The sequence below is a fragment of the Electrona antarctica genome (genome assembly GCF_951216825.1).
Source record: "Electrona antarctica genome assembly, chromosome: 17".
In the NCBI taxonomy this organism is placed as follows: domain Eukaryota; kingdom Metazoa; phylum Chordata; class Actinopteri; order Myctophiformes; family Myctophidae; genus Electrona; species Electrona antarctica.
Window position 1 is genome coordinate 15,220,707 of NC_136798.1, and position 13,000 is coordinate 15,233,706.

A 13,000-nucleotide genomic window follows, 5' to 3' on the forward strand; every position below is an offset into this window, starting at 1 on the left:
GTTCATCTTGCCTTGGGCTTGTGCATAGGTAGGACTTACAGAGAGAGCAAGAGAACCAGCTGTGTGGAATTTCCAGACCTTTCACCCTTATTGTATTAAAGGCGCTATAAGGAAGAAGTCATGCAGGAAAACATGAGAAACACCTTGCAGAGGCAGCCGAAACTATACACTCTTCTTGGGGTTAGGAATGCACTGAACTCATAATAACCTAAATGTAATCATTGTAAAATGTGGATTCCCCTTGCATCTTGGTCTCAAATAAAAACAATTTATACAATATATACATTTATTTATTTTCTCCTGTGCCAATGTTAAATGGTGTTGGTGTACTGCTGAATTTCTATCTTCCCAAAGGGCTAGTCGTATGTTGGAACATGTATGTGTTATGCAATGTTTACCGTCTATATTGTACATATCGTAGAATGGTCTGGCTGTAAATGGTAAGCCATGAACACAAACAAACTCTTCATGGACAAAAAAAAAGAAAAAAAAGACAATGCACTTATATAATTTACACAATTTATTACAAAATTAAGGATGGAATTGCTTACAATAACTAGACAAGCCAGCGTAATTACACAAAAAGAAACACCAAGAACTCAATGTATCTGCAATGGTGTATAAGAGGGGTAAATGCAATGTCATTCGAATAAAGCAAGACATTTTACCGCTAACTAAGCACTAAGCAGGAAAGTCAATGCTTTCAGCTATTTCAGCATGAAAGAGTAAAACTCACAATCTAAGATTAGCTAAATCACACAACATTGCATTATACATTAGATTTCTATTTGGGTAATTAATTTCCTTAACAAGAAGCAGGGAAGACATTGTAAAGTTTTTAAAAATAAATAAATAATTGTGTGGCTATTCTTGTGGATACTTCCGCCTACTCATTTTCCTGCCTTTGGTATTCCTGATAGTGATAACATCCCATAGAATTAGAAAGCCTGTCTTTGGAACGAGAGACGGAAGGTAATTTTTTACTTCATTACAACAAATCACAGCTCTAACAAGGTCCGAAGAACAAAGCATGTGAGCTTGAGTCTGTCATTTAGATGTGATAAAAGAGGTAGATTTCCAGAATTTTGTTTCTTTGTGGACATTACAAAATTATAAATAGTTTTGGCACTCTTAGTGAGCTGGTTCCATCTGCTTAACACAACCCTCCTAGACAAAAACAAAACAAAAACTTGAGCAAATAAGTTAGAAATATTGATTATTAACACCGTCCAGGTAAGAGTCAATTATGCCTTTGTACCTCTTTGTTAGAATGACAAACAATTTGTAAAGAGTGAACATATTTGCCTGGAAAATATAAATAACCAAAGAGATTAAAACATTCTACAAACGGAGAAACTAGCCTATATGTTAAAAACCTCAACTGAAATGAAGATTTTCATTCAAGGTTCCAGCCCCGGGATAGGGCTCCAGACTATATCCGAGTTCAAAGTTCAGCCTTTCATTCAGCAGCCTTACTCAACAAAAAACTTCATTCCAACCACCGACCTCCCGGAGATTTGGATGTCATCAAATGGAAACAGAGCCAGAATCTACAAGACAAGGATAGGATATAGTACAAAGTCACTGTTGACATATTATTAGAATTTCCACACTAAATAATAGTGAAACAATAAGCCATGCTCGTCAGTGGGCAGGTTGCACAGATTGATTGATTGAAATATTTATTAACAGTTTGCAGAATTACAGTACATTTCAAGCACAAACTCAATACAAAGGCTGTTAACTGTGAGTGGACGACCCAATTAAGCATTACACTTGTTTACAAGAGGGTCCACCATGTTCAATTCATCAAAACATTTAGTGACGTACAAATAGACACTTCGACAAAGAACAGAACAGGAATTCATCATAATGGAGGTAAAAAGGGAAAAGAAACATATACAGTGAGGGAAAAGGGGGGGGGGGGGGGGGGGGGTTAGGGGGGGGGTATTCAGATTTTACGGGGGCCAGTTTCGAATTGCAGTCATCCGTAGGTGCCCTTTGAGAGCGGTTTTGAAGGAGTCAAGGGATTCGGATGTCTTAATGACTGTTGGTAGGGCGTTCCACATTTTGGTGGCATAGGAGCGAAAGGAATTTAGTCCCTTGTCTGTGCCGAATCTGGGTTGTACATGGTTCGTTGCACTCCCTCTGGTGTGCATTTTTGAGGCACACTGTGACTTAAAAACACTTAAAGGACCACTTCACCACTTTTCAACCCATCTTCACAATGGGTCCTCACTAATAATCATGATAAAAATGGCTGTGTCTGTGTCTCATAGGAGGGCTGTGGGCAGTTCAGAAATCCGTCCACCAGTGACATCATCGATGGGGAATCCAAGCTAATAGAAACTGCAGGCTTTCTAGTCTTGAAAAGTTGCAATGCGAAAATGGAAGCCATCGTTCTCGCGATAATAAAAATCTAAACATTTTTGTAAAAATAAATCTTGTTTAAAAAAACATCTGCCTAACAATGATGTCACTGTAGTTTCTATTAACTTGGAATTCCAACCTGATGATGTCATATGTTTTTGAACTGTTCATAGTAGCCCACCTCTGAGATGCCTTCTAATAATGACAATTATTGATCAGTCACCAATTATATGAAGATAAGGTTGATCAGTCACCAATTATATGATGATAAGGTTGATAATGTGTTTAAAGGGCCTTGCAAACGTGAAGCGAGGAACGCAAGCGTTGTTGCCTGGATCAACACAGGTCTCCTCCAGGTCTGTTGAAGAGGGCAAGCGCAAGCGTAAAGAAAAAAGAAGCTAAACAGAATCCAGGTCTGGTGAGTCGCGGGCGTGTGCACCTAACGAACACGCGCGCAACAAATTCACTGGACCGCGCTCACGTAAATACGCTTGCGTTGTCGCACCGCGACTTCTCCGAGCAAAAACGCAGGTCTCATTGAAAATTAACTATAGGCGCGTTTTATCACTCCCCGTTTGCAAGGCCCTTAATGCTCAAACACAGTTCTGCTGTCTGACTCACATCATCATGGCTCAAGGATGCAAATCAGTTTGAAACATAGTGTAAAGTCTAAACTAAAAGGACTATCACGTGCAGTGTGGTGTAGTGTATAGTGTATATTCTACTGACAGACCAGCAAATGAACATTAAATTGCATGCAACCATCAGTTTGGGTTTTTAACTCACATCGTCGTTGCCATCAGCAAGGTCCAGTGCAGTTTCATCCTCCATGTTTCGCAACATCTTGTCTGCACCGGACTGGCAGAGAAGGTTAGCGATGGTGGCATCCTGTCTTCCCACTGCAAGGTGCAGCGGCGTACAACCGTTGAACATGGCAGCATCCACGTTAGCACCCTTCAACAGCAGAGTCACTGAGGAGACGTCGTGGAGCTCTACAGCTAGATGGAGAGCAGTCTTCCCACTTGTTCCTTCCTGAAAGGAGACAGATGGCCAACAGGCTGTGAGAAGGTGTGAAAAGAGATCATGCTTTCACCCTTTTGTCTGTCTGCTGTCTGTGTTTGACTGTCCACAGCTGATCTTGCATAATGCAAGGTAGATCAGTGTCACATTTCTTGTGCCAAGGACCTATATTCTCCAATCAAATCCCCAATCAAAACTATATAAATTTTGAGGGGTACTGAATAGCGATGGTTTGATTGGCTGAGCACTGAATAGCGATGATTTGATTGGCTGAACAACGTATTAAAGTGAGGACAGAAAATTGAGGACGCCACAAGCGATTAGCCGGATTGAACTTGATAAAAAGTGAGTACGTAAATTTTGATTGGCTGCTGAGAAGTGAGGACGCCAATTGTGATTGGCCGGAATGAGATGACTTTTATGATGATGTATGCTGATAAGAGCGCCCCTCACTTCATACAGGTGTGATTTTTGAGGGGTGCTAGGCCCTCCTAAGGGGTGCTAGGCCCTCCTATATACAGCTTTTGTTCCTGTCGTCTCAATATTTGCCATTGACAATAAAAGGAGAAATTGAATGTCCGCCAAATATGACTCAAATTTGTACGATGACAAGAGCGCCCCTCACTTCACACGGGTCTTATTGCGAACGCAGTGAGCATTTACTATGAGACCCAGCAGATCATGTCTGTCTGTCTGTCTGTCTGTGTGTCTGTGTGTGTGTCACGCTGTAACACCACCCGCCCACCACCAGAGGGCGCAGCTGTATCACACACAAAAACACACACACACACATGCACGCACACACACACACACACACACACACACACACACATGCACGCACACACAAAAAACTTAACTTAAAAAAAACGTAACTTTAAAAAAAAACTTAAAAAGGAAAAACTTAAAAAGGAAAAACTTTAAAAAAAACTTAACTTAAAAAAAAACTTAAAAAGAAAAAACTTTAAAAAAAAACCTAAAAAAGAAGCACGCACGCACACATACACACACTAAAAAAATAACTTAAAAAAACATTTAATTTAAAAAAACTTAACTTAAAAAACCTTAAGTACGTAATTTATTCTAATTGTTGTTATTGCAATTTACGAGCTGCGTTCGCTTCCCGCGTTTGCGCGTCTTACTTGTTATATACAGCTTTTGTCCCCACAAAATGTCTGCAACACAAACATTAAATGCCATTGACAATGAAGGGAAAATTTACGTCAGCTTTTGTCCACATGTCTCATATTTGCCATCAACAATGAAAGGAGAAATTAGGTCAAATATCCGCCAAATATGACGTAAAATGTCCGCAACACACACATTAAATGCCATTGACAATAAGGGAAAATTTACGTCATGTAATTTTGGCATTCTGATTGGCCAATATGAGATGATCCATGATGATGTACGATGATAAGAGCGCCCCTCACTTCACACGGGTGTGATTTTTTAAACATGTATAATCACAGAGCACCACCAACCCCACCAAGTTATAGGATTAACATCCCACCAGGCTTGTCCCTCCTATCCGGCATATGGGGATGTACCAGAACTAGACAATCACAGACAAGCAATTTTGCCAGCACATGCCAACGTTGGATTAACAGAAAAAAAGATTTCATTTCTAAACACAGCATACCCCAAATACCCCGAACTGCACACTGTCCAGATTTTTAAGATAAATCCCATTGTTCTGATATATGTACAATATGTTTGATTTCTGTTGTCTGCCACTTACCTCGTAAACCCACTCTATACTTAGTTGATCGGGGTCTCCCAGGGCTCTATCATTCATCTAGTATTCCCCTCTACACTAAATCTTTTCACGATCTACAAGCTCATAATGCGTCACTGGTACTGTAGATCGGCAATTTTCACGGACTATAGGGTTCAAATGGTTAGAGTTTAGCTCCGCAAACGTGTTATGGTAATGTTTGCCACCGTGTATATATATATATATATATATATATATATATATATATATATATATATATATAATTACTGTATGTGTGTATATATGATCTCCTCACAATCGGAAAAGTGTCCCTTTAATGTCTGAGCACACCAACTCAGTCTGAGCTGTCTTACAGTACAGACAGTTAAAATGGTAAATGGTGCATTTATATAGCGCCTTTATCCAAGGCGCTTTACATATATTGTGCATTACATTCACCCATTCACACACACATTCATACACCGATGGCGGCGGAAACCATGCAAGGCACCAACCAGCACATCAGGAGCAATTAGGGGTTCAGTGTCTTGCTCAAGGACCAATCGACACTAACTCTGGGGGAGCCCGGGTTCGAACTGGCAACCTTGCAGTTACCATCCAGTCATTCTACCCCTGAGCCACCGCCGCCCCAGTTGCACAACAACTAATATAGATTAGCCTGATACAGGCGCTTATTGAAATAAAAAAATCACACCCGTGTGAACTGAGTGGTGTAAGGTCTTATATAGACTGATCAGCTGTGGTCTGACGTAATGTCTGACGTAATGAAATCACACCCGTGTGAACTGGATGACCATAGCAACCATGCTCATTTTTTTGGTACAGACAGACACGTAAACTAACAAAGCCAGTCGTAGGAGTGGTTTACACCACTCAAAAACATGTAGAGTTGCCTAACGAGCATGCTGTATCTGAAAATAACATGTTTTGCATAATTGAATCGCTACATCACTACTGAATATGAGGTTAAATTATGTCATGTGACATCACACAGCCACACATGGGTCTGAGATCTCTTTCCCAAGACTATGACGGCATGGTCTATCACCTTTCAGACTCTACAGCTCATTCTACATGCAATTAATTTAGTTTTTGAGTGGTGTAAACCACTCCTACGACTGGCTTTGTTAGTTTACGTGTCTGTCTGTCTGTCTGTCTGTCTGTCTGTCTGTCTAAAAAAAATGAGCATGGTTGCTATGATTTCATTACGTCAGACCACTGCTGATCAGTTTATATAAGACCTTACACCACTCAGTTCACACGGGTGTGATTTTTTTCTTACATTTGAGCGTCAGCTCTCAAAGTGAGTTGAGGGCAGTGAAAGTCAACCTCTTTTTGATTGACTGGTGATACATAATCGACACAAATAATTAAGTGGACTGCATTTATACATATAAATATATTTATATTAAAGGTCAGACTTTGCGGATTAAAGATAAGTTTTAATTACAGAAACCTGATAAAAAGATGGACAGGTAGACAATAATCTGCATGAGAGAGAGGAAAACACAATAGACACCATTTATTTTCATTGCTCTAGGCATAAATGTCACTGCATGCTGTATCATCACATCACTCTTATTATTAGGGCATACCTCCTGGCAGAGATTTACCCTCTACTGAGCGTACCTTATTAGTTTGTTATTAGTTAGTTGTTTACATTTTTTTAAATTACTATAAAGTGTAACTGTAACTGATAATATTATTAATAAAAAAGTTGTGTCTGTAAAGCTAGGCAGTGTTATGTTCAGCAAGTGATATAAACTCAGAGGAATGTCTAGGGTACATTACAGTAAGCCTGGTGTGTTCCCTTCTGTTGCAGTCTATATTCTAATTTAGACTGTCTGGACCTTCCCCCATCACACTGGGCAGCTTGGCTCTGAGCAGTCCTAGAAAAAGCTGTGGCATATCAGGGCCTAATCATATCTTAAATCTAATTACATCTTCACGAATCCTGCATAAACTACTGAGTCAGTCCATATCACTATCAGGTGCAGCAAATTTATAGACAGGGGAAAAAAAGGGCACAAGCTGTAATCATCTGTCGCTATCAGGTGAAAACCTTGTGTCCCCAAAACTTGTGTTCCAAATTCCAATTGATCTAATGTAGTTATTTAGTCACAAGCTCTTGATAAACTTTGCATTGGTTCAATATTTACTTTCACTTTAAAAATGGCAAAATAACAAAGATAGCCGTGGCTACAAGTTGTGAATCACTTTTTTTTGCCACTTTTGTGTGACACTTTACAGTTTACACTGACTGTAGTACTATGACTAAGTACTAAGTAGGGAATTCATTACAAAAAAAATCCAAAAAAGTTTATATATGGAGATACAACTTTTCCACCCGACATGCAAAATGAACAGCAATCAAAATCAGCATCATGGTCTAATGCTTTTGCTTGTTATACTACACTCACTATTATGAGGAAATAGTTTTTCCCCTGTGCATTTCCCCAAGAGAGGCATTAGTGTAGCTGAAATTTAATTCAAGGGTCTTTCAAATGGGAAGCGATTTAACGTGCCTATAGTTCATTTTCAATGAGACCTGCATTTTCTTTTCTGTACGCACGTCAAAAATATTCATCAAAAAATGGCTAAAAATGCATTTTCAGCATTCGGTTTCGGCCCGAATAGGCAGAAAATATATCACCGAATAGGATATTCGGTTTTCGGCCAACTGTTTCCTATATTCGGTTTCAGCCAATAATTTCCCTTTCGGTGCACCGTTTGCAGTGATTCTGTCTTGAGCAAGCACACTTGAGGTTTCATTAAAAAGAGCCTGAACTGGACACGTGTGACCTCACCCATGATGTGATGACATTAACACTCTCTAATATCAAGTTTCCATTTCACCCATTATAATTCAAAAACTATGCAGCACAGTTTATTTTCATGGGATCATAATACAAAAGCAGGATGCACAAGACTAACCTGGATATTCAGGTCTGCCCCCTTTTTCATCAGGAGCTTCAGAAGTTGGTGTTGCCCGTTCTGTGTAGCCAGGTGAAGACAGGTAAGTCCTGAAAGTACACCATTTACTTACGTGAAGGAAAATTTACTGAGCAGTTGTTCCCAATTTGTGTCATTTCAAAAGTGTATAGTAATGGTACTAGCTAATTGTTTACTTCACACAATGCAAATATTTAGTTTCACACACACACACACACACACACACACACACACACACACACACACACACACACACACACACACACACACACACACACACACACACACACACACACACACACACACACACACACACACACACACACACACACACACACACACACACACACACACACACACACACACACACACAGACACACACACACACACACCACACACACACACACACACACACAAATCCTGCGTTCACCTCTCCAGTTCTGGGTCTCTAGGACCGGCGCCAGCTTGCTGGACGTCACCTCTCTGGTCATCTCAGTAGCACAGTCAATCCGACCCAGCTGGCAGGCCACGTGCAAAGGGGTGTTCCCATCCTGGTCCTGCAGCTCCAGACTGGCTGCCTTCTCAACTAGGCCCTGCACCACACTGGGTAGGCTCAGGTAGGTGGCCAGGTGCAATGGTGTCTACAGCCAGGAAGATGGTGTAATAATAATGGGTTATAATGAAATCAAAGTAAGATGAAACATGTTTTGGTTATTTCTATTACTTTTTACAACTGTTCTGTACAGTAAAGGACGCGTTTTTGGATTTTTAGCTGCAGTTTTCCGTCGGTTTTCCAAAAAAACGTGCCCACCTTTACTGTGTGCCCACTGACAGCATAATATTGTGTGGCTTTTGGTGAACTCTTCTACGAGAACAAGATTCACTGAGTCACTGCATGAAGTGCTGACTCTCAATTTTGACTCTTCAGATGTTTTTCTTTGAAACAAACAGCCGTATCAGCTTGCTGTCTTCAACTTTGGCTAGAGCCTTGTCTGTCATCTTAAAAGATTTGAATGGTTCTTCCGCCTACGCTCACAAGGATACACTCCACTGTTGTCCCGATGGTTTTGTTTCTACAGGCAGGAAGAGGGGAGTTTCCATTCAAAGTCCCTCATGAGCTAACAAAGGAACCACCCACATTGATGAGGGGTTTGTACTGCAGAGAAAGAGGAACAGTAGTTCCCTTGGATTCCAGGTCATAAATAAAACTATACTTGTCACTGTCAACACGCTGATTAAGAGGAAGTAATCCAGTGCCAAAAAGTTCCAGACCATCGTGGCCTGACTTTAGATAGTGTTGCATTGCACAATTTCACACAGGGCTAGACTGGGTAAAAATTCGGCTCTGACATTGGGCCCAGACCGGCCCACCACAACCCGGCAAGCAGATACTCTAACCCCCCCCCGCGCTTTGTCGAGGCAGACACAAACAAACAAGCCCTAATACCACCACTTTTATACTGGAAAACATCCCTCCATGTGTAAAAATATATTGGCCAGTACAGGCCTGATTTCACATACCTGGTACAAGTTGTTTTGGATGTCCAGAACATCTTTTGGGAATAGCTGTATCAACTGGTGAGCAAAGTATTCATCTTCATGAATGATTGCTAAATGCAGGATTCTATAGGGGTGACAAACAAACAAGTTTCACAGTTTTACATGCTTGCGAAAACCAGTAGGCCTCATATCACATAATTCAGCAACAAAGGCAAAAATAGACAAGTGATGGGAGGATATATTGCCTCATAATACTCGCTTAAAATTCATTGCAGCATACCCAAAAATGCAATTCTTGGTGGGCTGAATAACAGGATTAAGTGGAAATATCAGGCAATAGTAGGCAAAGTATTGGGCATGTTTAATTTACGTGAGTGTTGGATATTAATTTATTAAACCTCTGTGTTCTGGTGTTAAAATGCCTAAACACAAAGCAAGTCATGCAAGGACAACAATTCACTAACCTCAATACCTGAGTGGGACGTTGTAGAAAACAAGTGTGCAAAAACCAGGAAATGGAACTGAGCGTTAGTGTTAAATTTAGACCAACCAGCAGCAGCACACAAGGCCCTAATGAAACTTTTAATAGACTACCTTAGCTTTCAACCAATTCCAAGTTGAGTGATTTCATGAAATACATTATAAAAAATAAATGCATTTCTTTACTGTGCGATTGTTGTTGAAAATAGAAACCAATTTCTCTACATTTCTTTATTGACATAACTTTCTCCTTGTCAACAGAATAATGTCACTATTTGTTTTTGAATCACATCCTTAGTAATTAGTAACACACAATCTATAACTGAGTCAGAAATAAGCAAGGCCAAACGTGTTTACATGACATACATACAGTAGAGACCGTGTTAATTGCATTGCTCTGTGCTTTCAGTGACGGACACTTCAGAGTTGCAACACTTCCTATGACCATAAAGTCTTGAACATCATGAACCATCCAGATCTCTCGGGTCATCAGGGACAGGACTGCTTTCTGTTCCTAGGATCAGAACTAAACATGGAGAAGCAGCATGCCGTATTTATGCACCAGTAGCACCACATATTTGGAACTAACTCCATAAAAACTGCAGGTCTGCTGCAACTCTGTTCTTTGAAATCACAGCTAAAAATGCTTCTGTCCGCCACTGCGTTTTATAGAGATTTTTAAATTATTCTTCTGCACTGTAATTTTACTGTTATTTGTCTGCATATTTTGTTTTTACTTTATTCAAATTTCCTTTTGTTTTGCATCCTGAATAGGTTCCTATTCTTTTTTACTGACTTCAAATGTCTATAGTTGTAACTTTGCTTTATGTTTTATGTAAAGCACATTGAATTGCCTTGTTGTTGAAATGTGCTTTACAAATACCTGACTTGCCTAGAGCGTTGCAGTCATGATGACGAGCGGCCTGGAAGAGAATTTCCCATTAATTTTTCCCATAGACGTTTGGTTTCAGAAAGTATTTATTTAAAAAAAAAAAAAAAAGGTGTGTACCCTGCCCTTTTTTTCTTCTAATTATTTGTTCGGCCCAAAAAAAATGTGTTTATTGTCATGAGAGTTGTCACCATCCGAGTTGGCTTTGTCTGAGGCTTACAGGTCTTTAAATAAATACTTTCGGAAACATCTATGGGAAAAATGTATTGAAAATTCTCTTCTGGGCCGCTCGTCGGGGGCTGGACTGCAACGCTCTATAAAGCCTGCAGAGAAACATGAAGGCATCATGACCCTACAAGACAGTGACGCTTCCTTCATCAGGCCATACTTGACTTGGCCATGACTTAAAACCTGATTTATACTTTGTTGTACAGTGGCATCGCACTGTTCGCACACACTAAATAACCAGCCTACAAGCTCACAATGTGTCGCATCCGTGACATGTTCTGAGCTTGCAGATATGCTATATTTAATTACATTTTTATCTTCCATAAAATGTAAATCTCTCCAATATGTACTGTATTTTGAATATAACTTAAATATTTCTTACATTTAAATATAACTTGTAAACAGTTGTAGACTACTGAAATATTATCAGCTGAAATAGATCTGGGATTCTTATTAATTTCCCTTCCTTATAGAAAATAAATAACACAGCTCAATGGTGATGGAAGACAGGTTGATTGCTCTTTGAGATTTAGAGGAAAAAGTGTGTTTCCATATCTTTATGTATAGGCTATCTTAGCATTTCAACAACAAAAAGCAGGTATCATGTGTTAACCCAGATTCAAATGAGTACAAAACTAAACGAACGACGATCTGGCTTGCCAGCAAGGCCCTTACAATTCATTCATGTCAGAGGAACTTCCTGATTTGAGTAAGAACTAAGAATTGAATGAAAATGATCTAACAATCCCACAGGGGAAACTCAATGTTTGCATGATTCTTACTCAGTCGAATGGAATTGATGTGGCGTATATTTCAGGTATTTTCTGACATGTAACTTACTACGCTAAAAGATGACGGACTGAAACCATGAGGCCCAAACAAGGAGAGAGCGGAACTCAAACAAGGTCAAATGATTAGTTAAATCAATCCTTACAACTACAACGTCAAACCGTTGATGATGGCTTTCAATGGATAACTGGGACTCAGTAGGCTAGATGGCTATTTTACTCTTCTCTGAGGGAACATGTCAAGCCAGTGCTGACGTTTCATTCTTACACCATACACCAGTCACATGCTGTGTGTGGATGGATAGATTTTACTACACGTAGCTAAATAATCATTTTGGCATCATTCCCTTCTGCTTTATGCATCTAAAATCTGGATTCCGCAAGCCACTGTGCCTGTTGGGAAAAATATATATATTTCCTACATCAGTGGTTCTCAAAGTGGGTTTCAGGCAGGGACCCTCAGGGTTCCTTGATGGGGGTCCAAATGGACACTTACAGGTCTGTAACTCTGTATAAATGGAACCAAATGGATCCTTATGGGTCCATTTTTTCACTCCATGTTATGAGGGTTCTTGAAATGAAAAGGTTTTAGAACCCCTGCCCTACATTGATTTGAATGTTCTTGGAGACAGACATGGCGGTCTGAAGGCTAGCTAACAGAAGGCCTACTATGTGCACTGTCTGTCTTGTATGGGGAAGTCCAGAGCACCCAACATGACACTTCTGCTTTCTGAGGCGCCCCAGTGGAGTGCAGATACTGTGTAGATCAATGACAGTGGGTCAGGACCCATTTTTGGGTCACTGACAGGCCCATTTTTAATGGTTTGTGAAACAACAACATCCCTTTATTTTTTGTTTCCTAATTTTTTTTCTTTATTTATTATTTCAAAAGATTAGACTTAATTAAACTTCATTGTGAATAAATAAGCTTAGTGTAAATAGCTACATTTTGTGTCAAATTCATGTGGGTCTCCAGCTAAAACGTTTGGGAACAACAGAGCTAGACCCATGAGCAAAACAGAATAATTGCATTTTTAA

The 13,000-nt window shown here is 39.8% G+C and overlaps 1 protein-coding gene across 1 annotated transcript in view; it reads right to left on the reverse strand.

Moving 5' to 3' along the window:
* Positions 1-508: 508 nt before the first annotated feature.
* nfkbie (nuclear factor of kappa light polypeptide gene enhancer in B-cells inhibitor, epsilon) overlaps positions 509-13,000 on the reverse strand; it is a 13,859-nt gene continuing 1,367 nt past the window's right edge. Inside the window, exons 2-6 of the mRNA XM_079526663.1 lie at positions 9,599-9,701; positions 8,508-8,718; positions 8,060-8,148; positions 3,157-3,402; positions 509-1,550 (exon numbers count right to left, since the gene is read on the reverse strand). Of these exons, the coding sequence (XP_079382789.1) occupies positions 1,473-1,550; positions 3,157-3,402; positions 8,060-8,148; positions 8,508-8,718; positions 9,599-9,701 (727 nt within the window). The 3' untranslated portion in view covers positions 509-1,472. The remainder of the gene's footprint in view (positions 1,551-3,156; positions 3,403-8,059; positions 8,149-8,507; positions 8,719-9,598; positions 9,702-13,000) is intronic.